This window comes from Liolophura sinensis, chromosome 4, assembly GCF_032854445.1.
Source record: "Liolophura sinensis isolate JHLJ2023 chromosome 4, CUHK_Ljap_v2, whole genome shotgun sequence".
Lineage (NCBI taxonomy): Eukaryota > Metazoa > Mollusca > Polyplacophora > Chitonida > Chitonidae > Liolophura > Liolophura sinensis.
In genome coordinates this window covers 13,216,364-13,240,503 of record NC_088298.1, presented here as the reverse complement: position 1 = coordinate 13,240,503, position 24,140 = coordinate 13,216,364, and the positions used below count along the sequence as shown (strand labels likewise).

Below are 24,140 nucleotides of genomic sequence, written 5' to 3'. Positions count from 1 at the left end.
AATGTTTGGTAGCTTTTGACTCAGGAACATGTCCTGAACTTCTGCTTTAATGTGGCTTCCCAAAGAGTCATACTTAAATAGACTCTTTGACTCACTGTGTGGAAAAACGTTAAAGTGTTGTCCAGTGAGATGTGGAGGGACATGTACACATACATGTACATATGCAGTATGGTCAGCATCAATCTGCAAGTAGGCTTATAATCTTCATGCTTCTAGACAAGCGTGCACATTGAATGATGTATTGAAGACAGAAGTAATATTTTATCCTTCACATCAAGGAAGAATCCCCTAAATCTCACGAAGTTTAAGTAAAATTACATGTAGGAAATTTAGGAAAATGGAAACGGATTTTACAGTATAGATTTTATTTTACTAGGTCATGAGGTTCCACTTCACTCTGTCAAAATTATAAGCTGGACAAGATTTTGGTTATATTTTCACATGCTGGCCCCCTCTGTACAGGACTTGAAAATGCTAGCACAAACTGTTGAGTTACAATAAGGCATAGTACTCATAAAAATGTTTAACAATTGTTTACCTGATAGTTTCAATGCAAAGATCTGAGAATGTTTGTTTTGAGAATTGCCAAACACTGGACGATATAATTTAATACTGCTCTGATCAGTGTTGAGGAAGTTTTATCGTGATCAGTCATTTGAACAGGATTCTGCAATTGTTGTGCGAAAACAAAAAAACGACCTACCTACCCTCTTTTGTTATAAAGGGTGTGTAGCATGAAACAAACAATTTTGACCTAACATAGCGCAAAGGATTGGTCCAAACTACATGTACTTCCATGCAAACAATTTTGACCTAACATAGTGCAAGCATCGGTCCAAACTACATGTACTTCCATGCAAACAATTTCACTGATATTAACAAATCAGTCACATCCGTGTATTTCATATGCACGGATTCACTTAGTTCAGCAGCAGTGTACATGTGTGTCAAATTCACCATCCGTAAACAGGTTGAAAACTTTGAATCAAACACCTACCATGTTTTTAATTCAATCTCCCACCAAGTCCTGGCAAGCTACTTTTTCTCAGCAATTTATTATTATTTTTTGGGTTTTTTTTGCTTTCTTAATAGCCCTAAAAGGTAAGGGTATTGTAGGCATTGGATTTGGTTATTAACAGTTTTTCTTTCTAACAGCCAGCATGTCCCATGCTGGGACATACAGAAAGCTTGAATTCCAAACATGGCAGATGTTGGTTCGACATTTCGGATTCAGTGGAACAGATAGATTACTGCTAACAGATGGTTTGCCTATGCTGGCTTTCAGATATCTACGTGTAGACTTTGAATTACTTTAGATCAGTGCATGCGAAACATAAGGATGGTTAGAGTTAATAATGTTAGTGAAATTGTCTTTGTGGAGGTTGGTTGATGCTCAGCCAAGTTTGAACTACTCATAATAATACGAAGAGAATACCTTTATCATGTTCGAACTGCTTTGGTGGCTTAGTGGTAAACTTAGAGCATCCACGTTGAACTCAGGAGACCCGGGATCAGACCCGGTTTGGGTCATATCAAAGGCTTTAAGAATGGCTCTTGCTGTTGCCTCACTTTGCGCTCAGCACTGAGGGGTTAAAGCAGGGAAAGCAGGGACAGGTTGGGAAAGTGTCAGGATAAATTTGACTGGATAGGGTGTCATGTCTGGTATCTTCGGCAGGATACTTCAGTGGCGGGAGCACTTTGGGAACATAGACTCCCCCTGCCACAAGAAGACATATTATATGTACACACACTTATTGACTCGTCGTCATGGTCATACAACTGAAAAATTGTTAAGTACGACATAAAACCCCAAGCATTCATTCATTGATTCATCATAAGTTTTAAAAAAAAATGTGTTTTGAGTTCAACAGACCATTAATGCTTTGAAAGCTTTATTCTGATTCATTTAGATACATGATTAGATCTGCATATACATGTTTTGATACAAAAAATCTCAATGGCGTCACACTCGATCATGTTATGACTGCTGTAGATATTTGTGAAATTTACTGGTCTGTGGTAATGACCTACTACACACAACTGGTGAGGCATGGTGGTTGTTAGCTCTTCTATTGTCTACTAGGCCATTGAGGTCATAGTGGAGTTTGTTTAAGATTGCCTCAGTCCTTGTAACCAGCCATCTTGATTCCGTCTTTGTGGTAAAACATTCTGCACAATGATGGCCAATACATTGTCTCCGAAGAGGGATTGATTTATTTGAATGAATCATGCGAAAGTCGTAGGCTTTGGCTGAACTTGTCCCAGTATTAAGCTCTGAATGTACATGTACATGCAGTTCTGCCTGTGAGTTGAGGCAAAATGAATCGTCCTTGTCACCATGGGAACCAGCATAAAAATCGCCATCAATCGCAACCCTTTATGTGACTAATTGTCCTGTTTAGGAAATGTTTTCATGTCGCGAAGTTGATTGAGGAGAGGTAATGAAGTAATACCCCCTTCAATGCTGAGAAAAATTGAATTTTGACACGACTCATTATTTCAGTTCATTCATTTGGAAAAGCATGCACTGCCTTTAATACATTGATTTTCTTGAGCTTCAACTTATGCCAGACCCAAATAATGCAATAAGACCTCAATTTATAACAGGAAGTCCTAAGGGAAATTCAATTTCTCTTACGAAATCATATTATTATTGTAGAAGAGGGAGAGCTCAGGTTTGGCACCTGAAAGCGAAGACAGCGGAAATTTTAAGACATTACCATTTATGCAGATTAATGAGGATTTAGACAAAACGGCACACGTTGTAACATCCAAGTTCTGCAGATCACTCATGAAATAATTGTAGACTTATTAATTGGAAATTAACAATTCGTCATAGATTCAGTAGTTTCCAGTAATGCACACACATAACCTTTAAGGCAAGTAGAAAAAATTACAATGCATAAAGTATTTTACAGTAAGACTTAATGTATAATCAGCTTTCATATACAAAAGTTATTAAATTATTGTTGAAACACTCGATGATAAAATACCATTGCATCACTGTATCTCATCCTTCAAGATCAATCAAAGACAGAAGAATACATTCAGATATTCATCTCTCCAAAATGCACCCTAATGCCGGAAAAACACACCTCCCATCTCTTTGCCGTCTTCCCTCACCACCACCCTTACTCTACTCCACACACATACACACATACTTACTTGTACCTTACTCCAAACCCTGTGCTTCATAATGGGATACCGACAGAAGTCCGAAGTGGGACATATTACGACATTTCACTGGAGCGTCGACAGTGTGATGTCACATTGGGTAGACTAAATACGTCACAAATGAAACCGCATTGCGCAGCGTGTTTCCTGTCGCACAACAAAAGACTTGTGACGTGAAAGTCACACTAGTGCCACTTTTCGTGAGATGTAGATCTGCAGGTACCCCATTGTCTGTCACAAATCTTTTGAGATTTGTCCAGTGACATGAAGTACATATATGCACTCTCCATGAAGGGCCGTGATTACTAGCAGATATACTGATGTGTGCAATTTATGATTGAGGCACCTAATGAGCAGTTTAAGGTGTCTTAAGTATCTGACACCCAGCTCGCCCCTTTTTAGTCAATGTGAGCAAGAGGATTCAAGCTCTAGTGTCAGTGTTCCTACCTCCATTGTTCTCTGTTGTGGCTCAGTCTATTGGGAATAAACAGTGCATGACAAAGCTTATTGCTTTGTACCTAGATCCCATTCTAATCCCCTTATGCTGGGGTCCATTGTAGGTACAGGGCTAACAGCTGACAGATCAGGCCAGAAACCTAAACATAGTCATAAATCCAGCCACCTTACAGCCTGGTGACAGTTATGTGGCCAGTCATGGGTATGGTATCTGATTACCTTGTCATGATTGATCATGCCCTGGTACATGCACAACTTTGTGTTGTAGAATTGACATGAAGGTAGAGAGTTCAGATCTGGAAATTCCTTTTGGGTATAATTTTTGAGTACCTGCATGTATTTGGGCACTTAACCAAGTCAAGTGAAAAAGGCAATGAATAATTTTTCTAAACTCAAAACTTTTTTTAATCGTGTTCAAACAATTCAACAATAACAATGAAAGCTTTGGAGCAGAAAATTGATTGAAACAAAAAAATTGATCGAACACTCAATGTGAGCAGATTAAAAAATGGGGAGAAAAACTTACATTGATACCCAGGCCTAAAAAATAGTTTTCTAAACAGAATCAAACATCATATTTATGGGAAAGATTTACTCTGAAAACAAGATTTGCCACCACTTTTTTGGGAGGGAACCTTTGATTGTTTTACAGTAAGGCTGACATACTGTATGTACCATAACAACTTTTGCAGGACTGTAAAATGTGCAGAAACGCTTTAAACCCATCAGCAAATATCAGCTCAGTGGGGGAAAGGCTCCTGAAAATTCATTCAACTTCTTACGTTACACGTGTTAGCTAATCCAGTCTTGACACTTTGACAGGGTGACAATATTTTTCCTGCCTACGTGAAATCCGTGGACAGTGCCAAAACATGAAGTAAACATACAAGGTTATAAACATGTGAAAATCAGTCGGAAATGTATCTCAGAGCATACATGCATATAAGTAAATTGATATAGTAATAGTAATTGCATAAACTGAAGTGCACTTGTACTTGTAGAAGGTAGGATTTATATATCGCTATGCTGCAAAGCTACATGGCATGTTGTATTTAGTTGATATGTTTTAAAATATTCATTCAAGTAATCTGCAGAACAGAGGCTTTTTTGTTTTGTATTGTTTTGTGATTTTTTAAAATTATTTTTTGTTTTTAATCAATTTTTGTACCTTTCGCACCAGGAAAGAGTCTGACTTGTTCTTCGCTTGATAAAGAGTTAAGAAATCATAATACATGTTCATGTTACATTTCAAGTTGCCTATACTACTTTATTGTGTCGAAAAAAAATAGATTTGAAAAGTATTGTTTGATGTATTACCTGTGCACTGCTTGTTGAGGGCTAACAAATCATAATGTCACATCACAGTTTAAAGGGAAACAAAAAAAGTACTGTTTAATACATGAATAGCTTACTGCACTATGGATGGGGTGCGTCACTTAAACCATGTACGTTACACGGTTAGTTTACCGACAAACATGTGTCATGGCGACCATCCATACAACAGGATAAGTTGGTTACCACGGCATCCATAACCCCTTGTGTGTCATGTTTACAGTTCTCCATCACTGAAATTAAGCCTCACTTTGCATTGTGGCAGGTTTGGGTAATAATGATGTGATTGACATTCTGATACATGTACATGTGCAGTAGGTTTTGGAATTGCATGGATAGATCTACATGTCTGCATGCTGTTACATACGGTAAAGGAACCATCATCAAACAAGTCTACAGGAACCTGTAACATTCATTGCCATTTGCCAGGCTCTTTAAGTGCACAGTTTTATTGAGCGTGTTATGAATGTCTCAGGACCGTGCATTTATTACCAAGAACTGAGTTTATTAACATGTACGTGTACTTTTTGTGCCTTTTGGTGTCCGTCCAAATGTGTTGGTAATGATGGCCCATCAACAACAACAACAGTGATGACATAAATATGACACATATCTTACCATATACTACTTGTATCATACATGTTCCTCAGCTGTCACTCATCACACCAGATCCTCATGTCACCAGTTGCTGATTTCTCGGTGTAAACATGTGTACTTAAGCTGATCTCAAGATATCCATATCCCCTGTGACTGCTGGTGAGAACTGATTCAGGTCTTCAAAGAAGATGTCTGTCATTGACACTTCTGGTTCACAGTTCAGCAGACAAACATGCACATCTGCATCCTGTATGCCTCTGTACATAGACTTTATAGAGGTGAACTGGTGAACAGTATGTGGCTTAATATTCCCAGGTTTGATTATCGGAAAGCCGTATTCATTTTATGAACAAGTCAAAATAGTAGATGTACCACAGTCTTTGGAATGGTTACTGTTACTTGTAATAATCTGTTGATTGGATACTGGTAACAGTCTGTAGACTGGCTACTGGTAACAGTCTGTAGACTGGCTAATGGTAACAGTCTGTAGACTGGCTAATGGTAACAGTCTGTAGACTGGCTGCTGGTAACAGTGTGTAGACTGGCTACTGGTAACAGTGTGTACACTGGTTACTGGTAATAGTCTGTGAACTGGTTACTGGTAATAGTGTGTAGACTGGTTACTGGTAACCGTCTGTAGACTGGCTAATGGTAACAGTCTGTAGATTGGCTACAGGTAACAGTCTAGACTGGTTACTGGTAATTGTGTGTAGAGTGGTTGCTCACGGACATGTAGTGTTAATATTAAAGCTCTCTGTGATTGTTAACATTTGTACAGAATATTTATGGCAATCCATAGAAAACATTCTCAGTAGAACAGATATAATTTTTTGGGTATCCTGTAAATTGTTCATTTTTTCACATGTTTGTGACAGTATTATATTGTGCTGCGAATGAATTGTACATGTACATGTACACGTGTGTGTGTGAGTGTGTGTGTGAGTGTACCATGTATGACTGAATTATGTGTGGTAGTGTACATGAATGAATTGCACGTGTAAGTGTACATGAATGAAATGTGTGTGTGAGTGTACATGAAGCAGCAGTTTTCATGGAGCCATGCTGTAAGATGACAATCTCAAAACTTCTTGGGTAACAAAACAAACAAAAAAAAAAGAAATGAGTGTTTTAATTACTTTCAAATTTCAACTTGCCAGAACAATACTTTTGGAAGCACCACAATTTCCTGGTGTACATCTCAGTGTTCAGTAGAAACCACCCTGGATAAGGAAAACAGCCCACACTTTGCAATCCACACCTCCCATCCTGTTGCTTTGAGAACTGTCATATTTTTTTAATGGCTTCAGCTGGTTAGGATGCCAGTGGGGTGTTGTGACTGAGCCAGTCTTCACCTGAATCCCAAACTGTCTGGCAAATCCCAACATTTTGTTTTCTTTACCCAGCTTTTGTAGCCAGCCTGGGCCTGGAACTGGGGGTTGATTGCTGTCCTGTATTATTCCACCAGTCACAAACTGTCACATGTTTCTCTGGACCAACATGTGGGATACAAGTTAGGCCCTCACTCATGGGAACTGGGAAAACCATTGAGTGTAACAGCCCTATTCCCCTGTGTACGTGCATGTATATCAGCTGTGAGGCCACTGCAAAAACTCTGACCAAGGCCAGCAACAAAATTCTTTGTTGAGTGTGCCCAGTCTTAGCAGAAAAATAAGGTGGTGTTTTATGCTGGCTAATGTGAAAAATAGGGATTTTAAGGAAATTACAGTAGTATTGAAAGACAGAAACAAGAATACAAAAAACAGAAATTCCAACAAGCTCAATAAAAAATTTAGAGTGGAGCACTTTTTTGGAGAGACTTTAAATTGACATCGCAACAGACATGATGTTAATGATTTTCTCAATTATCAGAGTACTCCAGGGGTCAAAATGTTTTGGTCATTCATTCCTTTTTAGGAGAGTTTACAATAAAAATGATCACCGTCAGATTGAGCGTAGAATATCATAAAGGTTACTTTTATGTTTGCATCAAACAAATATTCTTACTTTCAGACTTTTTGTTGTGTTTCTGGGAAGTTGTTGTAGGATTATGTACGTGTAAGTGGAATCTAATAAATTCCAAAACCTTTAAATCTTATTTGATGACCTCCATTTTTGTGGAGAGCTGTGAAGAGATGGATATATGAAACATTTCCCCCCCTACACTCCACCGTGCAATGCTCTTGACATGTAGACCTCCTAGTTAGTACAGCGCTGTTATTGGGGAACAAATTTGTATAACTACAAACTAGTATACTATAAACGTAGGTGGTGAAATTTTTAAGCCAAAGATAGCCTGTGGCAAAGATAGCCTAAGGTTATTAGAACTTTTTAAGGATACCCCCAGAACGACAAATAATTCTGAGAAACAGTGCATCTAAATTTGGTTGAATTTGTGAACAAAGGAAAAGGTTAATGTATAAAACGATATTTATTTGTGTATTTTTTCATGTGTTCATTTTTACACATGTGCGCATAGGTCACATGTTTTATGTTCTTGACAGGTACTTGATGGATAATGAACATTTGTGGCAGCCCGTAAAGGCCACATGACTGATGACTGTATTTCATCTGGGCATTGTATTTAAAAGAGTACGTGTATTACTAGATTACACCTAAAGTTATAGCAAAAAAATGTCCAAAGTTGCCATTTTGTAAGTGAAAACAAAAAAGCAAGCTCAAGAAAATTCCACTTGATATGTTTTACAACTTAGGTCAGCTTTATAGGGTGAATCAGTCATGGCATCCTTAAAAAATTCTTTGTTGGCTGTGACCTGACCTATCAGAATAAAAAATGGCATAGAACCATAGAGAAGCTGGCTTTTTTGGGGGGGTGGGGGGGGGGGGGTGTAAGGAAATTGACAGTGAGTGAAAAAATCAAGAAATATATTTTAAAGTGATGGCCCAAGGGCCTGTTATGAAGAAGCTACTTTTCCCTCTGTAGATATCTGACACACATTAGGGCTGGAAGCTGGATTTGAACCAGCCACCTTAATGGTAATGTAATTCTGACAGAAGCCATTTGTTCCCCTCCACCCTCCATATCACTACAGAGACTGCTCTGAAAGGTGGCTAGGGGTGTGTGTGCCAGTGTGTGTGTGTGTGTTACTACTTCTGCTGTCCAGCTGCTGGTTATGGGCCAGACAGACAAATTCCCTGATGACTAGGGCTGATAAGGTAGTCCACATGTGACAAGGGCCAGCCAGCCTGTCTGCCTAACCACTGGTCTACCACTCATACATGTAAGCTGCAGAGATAACAGTGACTCTCTCTTAACTTACTGTCTTAGTGATAACTTCTGAATAGACCAAGTCCTCAACAGATCTGTCTGTTCATGTGGCCAGGTTTCTTGATTGTGTGGAGTTTCAAGAATTTGTGTAGAAATCCATGTCTAACCATCTTGCGTGCTTGTACAAGGAGCGGCTGTTCGTGTTATTTGGAGAGGGGGGAAGAGGGCAGTTATTTTCAGGGTTTTTTTTTTAACATGCTGCAGTCTTCATCTTAGCAATAATTTTTCCAATTTTTTTAATCTTTGACCAATTGCAAGGCCAATGTTTAGGTCTTTGTAATTGAAAATCTACATACTAATAATAACCTGACACATCAAATGTGTTTCTGTTGAAATTTGATTGCTTGACCGGTTAACTTGACGAGTGAAAAGGTAGCGAACCTCAACAAAGTATATACATGTAAGTATATCAAGTATATTCTAATTGGCTGATGAATTATTTTGACTGGCACTTCAGTATGCTCCGTCATATTATTTTGATTGATACCAGTGATTGGTCAGTTATTATGATTGTTGCCGTGAACATAATGAATGTTGCTAAAGAAGATTATTTTGAGGAGAATACACCTACTGTAATTCTTTAATCTGTTCACATGTTTGTAAGGTATTTAGTCAGCCATATTCAGAAGGCATTATTCTGTAATGACTGATAAAATTATACTTTTTGTGAAACCCTGAAACTGGTGAATCCAAACAGTGTTGTTTTACCTCCAAAAATTAAAAGCTTGCATAAATTGCACTGAAAGCTGCTCTTGCATATATGCGAAGAGGTTGAGGAATTAAGGTACAGTAGATGTTTCAGACCTTGTAAGAAAAAGGCATGTTTGGACTTGATTTACAGATGTGAAATAACATTTGAAAGTTGATCATTCAGACTTGATGAAGTGAATCCTTTCCTCCAGTGAAACAATTCTTCGAATTTCATGTACATGTTGTAGGTCTGATTATTTTTTTTTGTTTTTGTTTTTTTTTTTTTTGTTTTTTTTTTTTGAGCATACACGTAGAAATCAATGTCAAAATGTGCAATCATTACGTTTTTACTTTGTTGATTAGCTGGAGTGCACAGTGTGCATGTATATGGTACCTTTTTGCAAACCTATGTTCACGTTCAACTTCTGTGGATGACTTCATTAGCCGACATGTACTTTCCCAACAGTGCGACTCTACAATGTATTTTCATACCCCTCATTCTGAATTATTCTCAGCCAAGTTGTTCATGAGCTGTGGGCCAGTCTTGATTGCCAGAAGGAACACAGTAGAAAAAGGTACATGTGAGCACATTCCCTGAGTATTTTGCTTGTGTATTTTAAGAAAGGACAAAATTCCTGTGCATTGATATCTTCATTTCTGCAAATGTATGTTACATTGTTTCCTGGCAACATGTAGATAAGCCTTTGTTACAAACTACAGGTATGTACATACATGTACTCCTCCATGTACTTATCATACAACTACCTGATAACGCCCTTCACTTGTATTGCACTCTTCATATTTGTTTTTGAGAATCTCTGACAGTTTTGTGCACATTTTGTGCCAGCCCAGACTAACCATCAGGGCTTAAGTAGGATAACTTGTCATTGTATATTACCGTACTTCCCTGATTCCTGGATGAGCAAAGCGTGGGAATCTTTGCTTTTTCTAATGGACATTGTGGAGCTGAGAACCTGTAATCTTCACCCACAATACCCGTGTCACTCAAGGATATCACATCTTACCTGCACCCACTTTACACATGTTACAAATTTAATGAGTTTGTTAGATCAACATTTCTTAATTTAACAGGTAAGCGTGTACCGCGGATTTTTTTTTTTTTCCTTTTCTTTCTTATTTTAGGTTCTGCGCAAATTAAAATCTTTTTTTTTAGTCTCATAAATTTGCGTTTCAACTTTTCGTTCTAAAAGTGCTTGCTAAGTCCTATATGCATGTGTACATTGTAGTAACTGTGCATATACATTTATTTATACATGTAGCACATTGTGCACTGTATGGATCTTGTTCCTACTCATTCAGGGTATGCTTTTAGCCTCTACCCATTCCCACTGCCTCCTATCACCGCTTGAGCCCAACTGTAGGTTCAGAATACCTGGCTCATATGTGTTTGTCTGTTCTTGTTTAGCTCTAACACAAACACCAATTGACATAGGAGAGCCTAAAAAATTCAGCTGTCTACTGTGCAGCCAATAGACATGGCTGGCCTTGGCGCCAGTGACTTTGTGTTTGGGCCAGTCCTATTGTTTTTGAGGTCACAGGGGTGGTAGGTTGGTGGACCATATGCTCATTTACAGCCAAGGTAATACAGGTTGGATTTGGGGCTACAGAGCAGGGGGTCACGGCTGGATGATTATCATTGGAATTTGCTAGAGTGAGTCTAGGGTCACTTTGGTTCTGGAAAAAATGTGGCCTCCTAAAACAAGCTGTATTAAAAGTAACAAGTAAATTAAACAAAAACAGTATGGTTCATCATTTTAAGTTGCCTTTTTTAAAATTGCTTTAGGCACAGTCACAATGTCATCATTAAAGTCTGGGATCAGAACTTTACGTTTTTCTAGATATGGCCCCGGTTGTACATGTAGACAGTAGTTCTTGTAGACTGTAAGTGATGAGATTGAGTCTCGAATATGCCCTTAACATGATCTTAACGTGACATACATGTACATGATGTTACTTAAGCAGTTATGCAGAATTCTAAATAGTAAAAAGAGTAAAATCAATATGGAGGTACATTGAAAAATTGTTAATTTTAAGGCGAAGAAAACACTAAAATGAAGTATATAAGTGAGATGAAAGACCATTGAAAACTGTGAGAATAGTTGGATTTACGTGTATTTTTTTTATAATTTGTTCAACCTTTAAAGTGCGTTTTATTCCTTGGTGGCCTTTTCTGACCACATTGGGACATCTTAACTCACATATGACTACAACATTTCATCATAAAATACAGAAACATATAGATCCTTGAATTCACCGATTTGACCTTGCAACAAAATATTTCAGGCAAAAAGAATGGAGGTGTAATTCTGGGTCACAAGAGACTACTGTATAATCTGATGTTTTAACACCATTTGACTTTGTTTGAACAATTCTAAAGAAATAAATCCAAGTGTTTTCATGGACAGTTTTTAATGATCTTTCATGTGAATTATGCTTCATTTTAGTGTTGTCTTTGCCGTTAACTGTTTTTCTTTCGAAACAAGCAGTATCAGTACATCTACACCAACATGTACATTGTAGTGAAGTCAACAATCAAAATTATACTACACATACATGTATGACAAAAACTTTGTACATGTACAGGCTGTTTTCATTGGCTCTGTTGGACTGTCAAACCCTTGACCAATGAATTCGCAGTGCTAAAAAAAAAGTGCCTCTTCAAGAGACAAATAAAATTTTATGAAAGTCATAAAATACTACTTCTGTTGCACAAGCTTACATTTTTGTAGTAGGATATCATCCTAATTTCCAAAACACTTAATTTTTGAATGTCAAAACACCTTTCTAGGGTTGATTTAACTCTGGGAATCAAGCTACATGGAAATGGGTGATTTAGCCATAGGTAAAATTTTAGGTCAAAAACACAGAATTTTTGGACAAGTCTATCCTACACAAGCTTTTTCCCATGGAATAAAAGTAGAGGGGTCTAAAAATGGTTTGAACTTGGGAAAATTATTGTAAATTGTCCATTTGCATGCTCACCAAAGATTTAAACTTGTTTTAATATTTTGTGTACTGTACCTTGTACGTGCATGTGTGTTGATGATACAAATTTATCAGCAGTTAAATAGCGGACATGAAATTTACATGTAGACTAAAATTGCTGCCTCTTAGGATATGGTAACTTACAACATTATAAAAAAAGGAAGTAAAGAAAACTTGTTGTAAAATGTTTGGTGAAGTCAGGTTATTGATGTGTCGACTGTCGTAAATCTGTTTTATGACCCGCTGATGCCATGCATCACCAAGCAAGCCAACAAAGTTCAAAATCATAAATTTTATTATGAAATGCTGGCGGCGTAGGAATAACAAAATTATGTTCAGATTAGGCGCATTAAATTTTTAGCTTTGAAAGACTATAAAGGTATCACCTGTTTTCGTTTTGAAGTCAGTTTTGTAAGAAAGTTGTGCTGTATTGCTTTGGTCTGTTGTTAAGGAGCCATGGAATGAATATTGACGAACACATCAAAGTGTGCTACCCCAATAAAATAGAGGACAGAAGACGAGTGATAAGAAAGGACCCTTTTCATATAGAACCTTCTTTGTTGGCCGGTGAATAAAGTGAAAACATGATTTCTAATTTTCTTAGTGCAGGACAGCGTTAAGAGTGAATTTGTGAGAAGGTTACAGACGTAACATTGTAAGAGTTCAACTAGCGCAGGAGCTTTAATTTATTAATTCATTTTTTTTTTTAATGATATCTCTCTCTCTCTCTCTCTTTTTTTTTAAATGGAAATTTAACAATAATCACCAAGCTTGCAAAGTCGATGGAATGGGAATTGATACAGTGTATCAGTGTTGTGTGCCTTGATTGTGGCCTGTATAGAGCCTTTATGTGGCCACAGACATTGGCACTGTGCAGGCTTTGGGCATCGGCCATGGGAGTGGAATAGTATTAACTCAATAGTGGTCCCGACAAAAGCCTCAGCCAGCTAATAAGCTACTGTGACGGGCCCTCAAATGGTAGGTGTCAGTCTCCTTTCAGATCTCTGACTCCTCAAATTTTACGCCTTTTGTGGGAGCTTGACAATGGCGCACTACCACAAGCAAACACACAACGTGCCTCTAAGCCCGGTAATCAAATTCACCTCACATTTTATTCGTTATTATTGGGAGATTCTCCGCGATTTTCCTCGACCTTTGAACCAGCTGTTAATGGTGGGTCTGAAGGATTGACAGAGGTTTGAATGGAATCTCTCCGTTACTGGTGCTACATTCAGATTTGACATGACATTAATATTGGCTGGCTCGCCCACAGCATACGGACTAAACATGGACAGGAGGTGAGGAGTTGTCATTTTGGCTTTTTGGTAGGGAATTTTAAGTCGCAGATCTCTGCAGTGGGTGTGTATCCATGCTGTTAGTGTAGGTCTAGCCAGGATGGTGTCATGGTGTCTGAAGCACCCCAGTCTGATAAACTTAACATGGAACGAAAGAGATACTGGAGTAAGAGAAAAACTGTAAACAAGGTGCTCAGATTTGAGAGAGACTAAACCTATGGTGGATTGAAGGGTGTTTAAGTGTTTTGACTCTCAGTGATGATGTTTTAAATGTACCTGTAGTCTTTATCATAACAAATTCTAATGCTGAAAATTTGGAGTTCTGATTGATTGAGATGTACATGTATATGAGTGTGTATCAATAACCAGGATGTGTATACTGTTGGAGTTAGTAATCAGCAGTGAAACCTGGCTGGTGAAGTCGTAGCTAGCGTGACCAGTGTCCACCTGTGTACACAGAATTACCCCTAAAGATTTGCATTAACAGACCGGCAATGTTGGCTGAGGTAAAAGTGTATTTGACAATCCGTCGCGCTTTGACGATGCTTATTGAGCAGCATCTTGAATTGGGTGATTGAGCGGAGGGGGTGAAAGGGAGGCGGGGGGGGGGGGGTCACAATCTCAGTATGACAGGCTAAGAGGGAAAGCTCGCACTGGTCCTGCTCTTTTGTGAAGCCCATTTGCTATAGTGTGTCTTTGTGCAGTAGAGGTGAAAAAGGCCTATTGTATTGCTGTCTTCAAGTGGTTTGTGGCATTTTGAGTACAGGTACTACATGTAGTTCTGCTTGGTTATTGGCTGTAGTGGGGATTGGATCAGACTGCTCGAATGTGAGAGACCCAAGCCTTGTTCCAGCTTTACACCTCTGAAATTACCTACACTTGCCATAACCGTAGCAAAGATCACCTTTGCTTCAGTCTCTTTGGGACTTCCACACAGATTGTTTGATGATAGACAGAGTCACCTTCTCAAGTCTCAGGTAACACATCACTGGTTCTGTAAGATCATCCACACCTGTAATCAATTCATGTCACCATTTACATGTACCTGTTTGACAAAATTTTATCATGGCACAGGTACATTTTCTTGCATGTACATGTACAGTGTACATGTATACCACAGTTCGCATACAATCTATATTTTCATACTTTTAGTATTACTGTTGCCGATGTCTTAGATACTGTCAGCTATGTCTATATGGACATAGCTACATGTGTGTGTATTTACCTGTTTGGACTGTACCTTCTCAGGTAACAAGTATGCTGTGTGTGTCAAGGTGCATTTACTGTATATACATGTATTGTGCATGTTGTTGCTTCAAGGTACATACATGTATGTACATTATGGGAAGCCTAACACTCCTTTAATCACTTTAAAGTCATTTGCTTGATGGGTCTTCCTATCAGGTTTTATATAGGAAGGTCTGGCAGCAACCTGCAGTTCGTCGTCGGTTTGCACCCACCATAATGCTGACTTCGGTTCTGTAATTGAAATAGACTTGAATATATGTATGAAATAAATTGCTTGGTGGGCAGGACCATTTCAATCTGCATGTGCATGTAATGTCTTTCCAGTGTGGCCCTCTGGTGCTAGCACTGTCAGAGCTACATGTTTCAAGTTGTACTGGATGGCCATATGCAAATTTACTGTGCATACTACAAAGTTAAACAATGTGTCCTTAGATCACATGTCTTGCCCAGCCTGGTCCAGGTGTTTGTTCATATTTGCAATTTTCAGTGTACATGTATATACATGTACATATTGTAGATGTACCAAAGACCTCACATATGAACAATGGGAGACTCGAGGACAAGATACACAGAGGGTCCAAATGACAATAGAACGCATCGTTTTCTTCTGTGACGTTGCAGTGCGTGTGTACGTCATCTATGTTTATGAGCACACATACACCGATAATTGTGACGGAATAAAGGAAAGAACAAATGAGTTCACAGCTTGGGACCATCTTGATACAGACGGGAAGGAGTTTAGGAGTCTTATGATTTCCCCATTAGCATATAGGTATTGAGGTTACATGTGCTTATACATATTGTACTGGCTAATATTAGTACTAGGGGACAAGTTTTTCATCCTCATATATAGCATCTATTTGGACTGACTGAGTGGAGACATGAACATGTGGTGGTTCAACATAAGGATAAATGACCAAAAATTTCACACCAAGAAAGTACATTTTTAGAGGCAAAAGTAATTTCATAAAATATTACTTTTGGTGCTGAAATTTACATTTTTCCAATCATGCCAGTAGGGTATCATCCAAATAAACCTCAAAATATCTTTGCAAGATTGAATTAAACTCCCATTTTAGGCAAATTGTGTCCCAGGGCTAGTTTAATCCTGGATGAAGTTTTAGGTCATTTAATTTATGAATGACCTGTTGCAGTCGCACAGTCCTCTTTCTAAATCTCTGTTATAAGAAGTTTGGCCAGATTTGTGGAGATGGCGTCTCTATCAGCCACTCTAATGTACAGTTAAGCGTCTTTGTGAATGGTGGAATTGTAACACTTACCTGTAACTGACTATTGTAGTGGTCACACCTAACCTGTAATTGTTACAATTATCTGTAACTGGTCATTTGTCATCCTGGCCTCTGGCTAATTGTCACACCTGAACTCATCTGTATTTATGAGGTGTTAAGCTGGGCTTGATCTCTTACATTGTTACATGTGAACACCTGATATTATCTGGTACATTACACCACTAGATTGCCAGGTAATACAGACTGAGGCAGTGTCAGACTGATAGATTACATGCGGCTTCCTTCTGTAAGCTGGACTGGAGTGATAGATCTTCATTTTCATACTCATATATGTTACATTAATCGAGGAATCAGTTCAGCTCAAAGGTTGGATACATTCTATGTAATTTATTCTACCTCAGACTGTATTCACAGTATAATCATCTACATATGGTATATAAACATAAGGAAAATCTAACCAAAAGAAGTTGGGAAATCAAATGGTGCATTGTCTTTGAATTGACAATACACGAATACGGTTGCATACAGAAATATGCACTGGTAAAACTACACGCATTGCTCATTTCAAATTTCAAAATTATGTCCCTGGGCCTACAGTAGTTGTTCAAAAGTATACCAAGACTTAAGCCCAGTATTAACTTTAGTCCAGACTAAAGTGTCATTTACTTTGTATTTGGATGATACTAGTGTTAAGATTTAAGCCTGGCTTAAACCAAACAGTTGGCCCCTGGATTATGAACATCCCGGATTATGCTCGTATTACGCATACCTATTTTATGTGAATATTGAGAGATTCACAAAGAAGAAGGAGAAATGGAGAGAAAAAAGGAGGACAGTGAATGCAGGACAGTGTTATAGTATTGTACATGTATATGGGTGTAGGATGTCTTAGCTTATGCCAGGTCGTGTCTCTATGAATGGATTTGTGTTGCTGTGGCTCCGTGTTGTGATATCTGATCATAAGCACACAGTCTGAACGTGAGCACGTGTAAAGGTGTTCCCAGACTGACGAGGCTGCTCCAATCAACGATCCAGACACTTGGCGGAAACCGAGTTTGATTATTTGATGATCATCTTTGTTGTATGCCTTTATCAAGGACTGTCAGAATAAACTTGTAGCAATAATTGGTAGCGCCAATGAAATTGTCTGGTTCCGTAGAATAAGAAAATTGCTTCTTAATGTGTATTTAATATAATACAGCATCCTGTTCTGTTATACATACTGTATGCTTCTTCAAGTAAAGGCAACGTGCATGCTGTATACTGTATACATGTACACGTGCACTTAACAATACGTTAATTGAACAACATCGTTCAATTATGTGTATACACATATGTAGATGCAAAGTCTCAAACCATGTTCAAAGTTAATACAGGGTATTGGTGATATGTTTTCTGGGATATTTTTTCTGCTTCATGAAGCTTGCTTGAATTCAGGTACAGTTTTTATATATAGTCAGTTGAAGGCACCACTGTCAAAACCTGCACTGTTCCATATGTTTGTCTTCTATTCCAGCTACTGTAAGAACTGTGTGATTTTTTTTTTCCATCACATCTTTTGTTCCTGTTTTTATGTGCAGTACTTACTGCAAACTTAACAAGACCAGAAATGTAGAATTTTGTCTTACCTTTTCTATTGCAGTTTTAATTGGCTATGCTTGGTGCAAGTCTAACGGGACCATTGTAATGATTGCTAAGAACCTCAGTGCCCCTTTTAACTGTCAGAATGACTATGACGACAAACCTGTCTGCTCTACCAGAGTTGGGGTATGTACTGTATACTGATATTTCACTCAAAATACACCTGGACATATTTCTCCAAAACTCTTGAACGAAACCGTTTCCTCATAAGTGAAATAAAGCCAAAATAGAACAATTTTGTGCATTACCTACAAGTTACCTACATGCACATGTAGCCCCCACTAGAGAGGTCACTTGTTAGAGTGTGGCTTATAGTAGTAAGAAGTACTTGGCAGTGATTCCGGCATAAGAAAAAGATGGTTATTATTTACATAGTTTAATGTTTTTTTAAAAAAGATTTTATTTAAATGTACTTTGGCATGTGCAAAGTAATGATTTCTGTAGATGGCCAAATGACTTATTTTTGTTATACATGTAATATGGTACTTCAAATCATGTTATACCTAGTGTTTTTGGGTCTTTTTGCAGTGTTTTGCCTCGAAAGTAAAACATCCTGATGGGCGATTAGAGCAGAGGAAAGGCTGCATTGCTGAAAACGCCTTCAGCTATTGTATTAAGCCCTTGAATCTGTCCACAGCTGTTGTGCAGTGCTGCGAGTTCAACATGTGCAACGTCAACCTCAACCCAATGTTGATCAAAGCAGGTTTGTTACAAGAGATAACACAACTCACTGTCACAAACACAATATACGTGGGATTTTTAGGGTTTTTCCCAAAACATCGCAATGCCTTGTGTGACTTTAGCCTATACAGTCCAAGGAGAAAACCTAAAGAAATTCATGATTTAAGCAATTCTGTGAAGTTTTGCCCGCAATGCTGTTAAGCACTGCCAGCAAAGCTTCAGTTTTACCAAGATTATGGCCAACATTACAAAATTCACACGGATTCTGATCAAAATTATGAAATTTATTAATGCTTTGTTGACAAGAGAAGTGGTTTCCTGCCTAATTTCTTCTACCCATTAACGTTACAGCTATCATGTATGTGTGTACATGAAATGGTTTGCCATGTTACACAAAGTCACCAAGCAGATGTAAATATACTAAATAAAGCCTCATTGTAACTGTTCAACAGAGATACCAGAGGTGAAGAAGGAGTTGTCCCCGAAGGCCACCCTGGCTCTGGTCATCGTCATCCCTATCATAGTCGTGTGTATCATCACACCGCTCCTCATCCTCTACTTTCGCTACAAGCATCGGCAGAGGATGGAAGAGCTGTCGGCACGGGAGTCCTGCCTCCTGGACCGCGATGAACTGCGCGTGACACAAGTCAGCGACAGTAGTCTCAAGGTACCTGCTGCACGGACATTCTCGGGAATGGCTGGAAATTTATGCCGTGGGAAAGGCATTGTTGTTTATTGAAATCTAATATGTTGATGCAATGATATAGTGTTGTACACCTGCTGAATAATTATAGTTATTCATTTTTATTCTGTGTATTATAATTATTTATTTCAAGGGCTACATGTTCTCGACAAGCTCCTTTGGAGATAGAATTTTAACAGTAACATGTAAAAAAAAGTTTAAAGATGTATATGCAGTAGTTAACGAAAGATGTATTACATGGCACTGTACAATGACAGGGAACTTCTTAGGATAAAACCTATTTCGTGATATGTTTAAAAACAGCACAAAGCTTAATTTATTATTATATAAATTCTACATGTACATGACTAGGGTGTGTTGAGGTGTCCCAGCTGACTGACCCATGCCAATTCGTGTCGTGTGAAGTCATCCCCTGATGCCTAGGCTGCTGTATTCTGTCAGTGTCAGCAGTTTGGTCAGGTACATGGGTTTGCTTCGTCCGTAAACCAGACTGCCAACATATATATTTTTGTATTGACGTGAAATATTCTTAAAGGCAAAGGCCTCAAAAAATGGAAGTAGGCATCACTAAATAGACCACTTAGAACCATGCATAAATATACTTTCATTTATTTTTGAGTTGAATGTGTTGAATTCTAAGGTGGGCTTTATGAACGATACTATCAAAGTCTAGGAACTCTGATGACACAGGGAGTTTTTCTTACTCTAATCACGACACTGATGTTGGAGTAACTCTTTTTACCTATGAGTGAAAGATTACAGATAAAAGATTACAGGTAAAAGATTCCCAAAAATTCCTTCCTTCTGGTGAACATCAGGAAAAAAAGGGGACGTGACGTCAGAGTACCTAGGTGCCGACAGTATGGCCCATAAAGCCCACCATTATATTCAGATATTTGAATGCCTTTTAACACTCGTAAAAAAAGAAATGAAAGTATTGTCACGCATAGTTTTCAGTTGTCTGTATGATGAACCTTACTTCACATTTTAGCTTTCTTTTTGCCCGTAGTGAGGGTTAAACACACAAATGAAATAAACTGGATAACTGACATATTGACTTTTTGTCTTCAGGAACTGTTTGATGAGTCTTGTACATCAGGCAGTGGGTCAGGACTTCCGTTTCTGGTACAGCGGACCGTGGCACGACAGGTCACCCTGTTAGAGTGTATAGGTGAAGATTCATTACTCGTTTATCTTCTCCAGCCACTGCTGTACTCATGAGCAAGATTATTCAGCTAGATGGTTGTTTTTTCGTTTGCTTCAGTCTGCATGCATGGAACAGGTTACAAGAGGGATGAACAAAAGTGCATGGTGATTTATGTCTGTCCAGCATATATGTGTACATCACTGCAGAAATTGGTGCCTAATATTCAGAACAGTTTGACATGAGGAATTTTGTGTTTCCTGAGTATTTGACTTGAATTTATACTTCAATCTATATAAAGTTTGAGGAGTCACAAAATCCTCGAAATTTGCTAAATTGTGTGTGACTGCCAAGGTTGTAGTGTTCTAAAATAGACATGCTGTTCTTATCCCGCTTGGCTTGCTTTGTTGCTAAACAAAATACAAGATTATCAATATTCACATGAATAAGCTAATGTCTTATACCAGAAGTCGGAGGCCTCCCTGGCTCAGTTGGTTAGCGCGCTAGCGCAGCGTAATGACCCAGGAGCCTTGTGCGACCGCTGTGAGTACAAGTCCAGCTCATGCTGGTTTCCTCTCCAGCCGTACGTGGGAAGGTCTGCCAGCAACCTGCGGATGGTCGTAGGTTTCCTCCAGGCTCTGCTCAGTTTTCTTCCATCATAATGCTGGTCGACATGGTATAAGTGAAATATTCTTGAGTACGGCATAAAACACCAATCAGATAAATAAATAAATATACCAGAAGTCTGCTAGTATGACTGAGTCAGTAAGCAAAAGGGGTCAAAGGTTTGTGTCTAATTCCCCCTGGTTTAGCTCTGGCTCCAAGTCAGGCAGTCTGCTAGGTAGCTGGCAACATGCAGCAGTTTGACCAGATTTTGCTTTGTTTCCTTCAGTTGTAACCAGATCGCTGTTATATGGATGAAAAACTGTAAAATACACTTGTTGTCCATGTACCTGTAGTTTCATGTTTGACCTCTGGCACACCAGGGAAACCAGTGTCTGATGGTCATTTATTGTATTTCACCATTAACCAGAGTGCCATCTAGCATTCAGAAAAAAATAATATTTTTTTAGTATGGCTTATAACAAAATATAATAAATGAATAAATAAATGGACTCTTTCAAGTGATATTTGTCAATATCAATATAATTGCAGATTAGACTTCTTGTGTGATAAAAGATTTGTTAGTTTTTTGCCTGTCCTGGTAACAAAGTGAAGTTATTTGCCGAAATACAGTGAGGTTTTATTTATTTTTGCAGGCAAAGGGCGATACGGGGAAGTGTGGAGGGGACGTTACCACGACGAGAATGTGGCTGTGAAGATTTTTTCTTCTCGTGATGAGCAGAGCTGGGCAAGAGAGACGGAGATTTACAACACAGTTCTGTTGAGACACGACAACATCCTGGGTTACATGGCGTCAGACATGACCAGCCGTAACTCATGTACGCAGCTCTGGCTCATCACGCAGTACCACGAACATGGCTCCCTCTATGACTATCTCAATGTCAATATTCTTGACCACGAGCGGATGCTGATGCTCGCACATTCAGCGGCCGCTGGGCTTGTCCATTTGCACATGGAGATTCGCGGTAAAGAAGGAAAAGCAGCCATCGCCCATCGCGATCTTAAGTCCAAAAATATTCTTGTTCGGAAAAACCACACATGTTGTATTGGTGATTTGGGTCTAGCTGTCATCCTTAGCCCAGAGTCAAATACTATTGACATGGGATCGAACAATAAAGTTGGAACAAAACGTTACATGGCGCCAGAACTTCTAGACGAAACACTAGACCCAACAAACTTTGATGCATTTAAAATGGTGGATGTGTATGCATTTGGGCTGTGCTTATGGGAAATAGCGAGGAGGTGTATGATTGGCGGTAAGTCCTCCTGCTACAGACAACACCCTACATTTCCATCCTATGTAGTAAGTGAAGAATTGTTTGCAAAATAACAGCTGGCCGAGGATGAATTTGTGCCTGGCCCAAGGCCAATTTGTGCATAAAATTGCATCCAAATCTGTGCATCATTAATTGTCAGCAGTAACAAACTCTTTTACGGAGGTAACAAACATCTGCCTAAACAAGTCTGTCCCAAGCTGTGTAAAAACATCTCATTCTCTCCTTTTACACTGCAGTGCTTTGCATTACAAGCAGAACTGTAGAGAAACTGTGACAATTACAAGAAAAGAACAAAATATTACACTGCCTGGCAGCAAGATTCAAACATGCAATTTGTTTCCTCCCACCATAATGCTGTATATAAATGAAATAGTCTTCAGCATGGTGTAAAACTCCAATCAAATAAATAAATGAATAAATAAATCATACATGCCATCTTATAGATGAGGAGCTGGGAGCCATAAGTTTAGCATTCTATACATGCACTTCCCAGCTAGGACTCCTTTTATAAGGTGTACTTGAGAGAACCACACTACACGCATGCACGTTTAGAGGCTCCTACTTGTGTCAGTGTTGTGGTGATTTTTCTGTTATTAAGTCAACCCACCCATTTGGTGCATACATGTACAGTTTATGCTGTAGATTTGTCCTCTCCTTTGTCAGTTAAAAATACATAATGGAAATACCAGGTTTTTTTTTCTTCGATAACCTAATATTACTATTTCAAGTCCATTTCTCGTAGGTTCTGTTGGTTTGTCTGGTAGCTGGTAAAGAGCAGTGGTTTCCCCAGCCTGTTTTCTTCCTCACAGAAAAAAGTCATAATCCATGAGCAAGATGTTGAACACCAATGTGATACAAATACATATACATAAACATATGTCTTTTGGATTTTACAGGTATTGCAGAAGATTACAAAATACCTTTTTGGGATGTCGTTCCAAGTGACCCTTCTTTTGAAGACATGAAGAAAATTGTTGTGACAGATCGACAGAGACCTAGCATACCCAATCGATGGTCTTCAGATCCAGTAAGTTGTCATATTTTAAAACTAGGCGCATGTACCTAGAATATCTATGTTTCCAAATGTGTGATGCTAGGAGAGTAGGGGAGATAATCCATAGGTTGTAGTTAATAACATGATTACCTCCCTTCATTTCATGTAATTAAAAGAATCTGTAATGCAAAGAATACAACTAGAATTTCACTTAGGTTTTTTTTTTTATGTTTTTTAGAAATGCAGATTTAAAAATGTGTTGACTAGGTGTATAGTGATATTGGAAAACTGGGTCCTTATTTTAAAAGCTTTACTTTCTATTTTCAAATTTCCTAATTTGATTTTCTTAATTTCTTGTCTTAACCAACAGTTTATTTTCTTATTGTTGTTTTTTTCAGATTCTTCAGCAGATGTCCAAGCTAATCCGTGAATGTTGGAAGCCACACCCAGCTGCAAGGCTCACGGCTCTCCGCATCAAAAAGACGCTCCAGAAAATGATAACGCACCTAGAGTTTGATGAAAAGAAAGTCTGAACCTGATGGCTTTTGAAAGTGAAAATTGACAATGCTAAGACTTGCAGAGGTGAATTTCAGATAAAATGTAATGTCACCCTGACGTGACAGTAATGGCAGGGAATAGCTCACAAGTTGTGATAGTCACAGTCCACTCGTGGAAAACTTTCCAGTGTGACACAGCATCCTGCTGAAAGATGTGGAAATCATCAAGGTATGACTTCCTTGTC

At 38.5% G+C, this 24,140-nt stretch overlaps 1 protein-coding gene across 2 annotated transcripts in view; it reads left to right on the top strand.

Moving 5' to 3' along the window:
• The window catches only part of LOC135464939 (activin receptor type-1-like), a 31,635-nt gene extending 7,704 nt beyond the window's left edge, over positions 1 to 23,931 (top strand). For both annotated transcript variants that reach the window (XM_064742525.1, XM_064742526.1), the window contains exons 2-8: positions 17,977 to 18,101; positions 18,504 to 18,678; positions 19,109 to 19,323; positions 20,431 to 20,530; positions 21,763 to 22,383; positions 23,301 to 23,431; positions 23,797 to 23,931. In XM_064742525.1, the coding sequence (XP_064598595.1) occupies positions 17,977 to 18,101; positions 18,504 to 18,678; positions 19,109 to 19,323; positions 20,431 to 20,530; positions 21,763 to 22,383; positions 23,301 to 23,431; positions 23,797 to 23,931 (1,502 nt within the window). The remainder of the gene's footprint in view (positions 1 to 17,976; positions 18,102 to 18,503; positions 18,679 to 19,108; positions 19,324 to 20,430; positions 20,531 to 21,762; positions 22,384 to 23,300; positions 23,432 to 23,796) is intronic.
• The last annotated feature ends 209 nt before the right edge of the window (positions 23,932 to 24,140 follow it).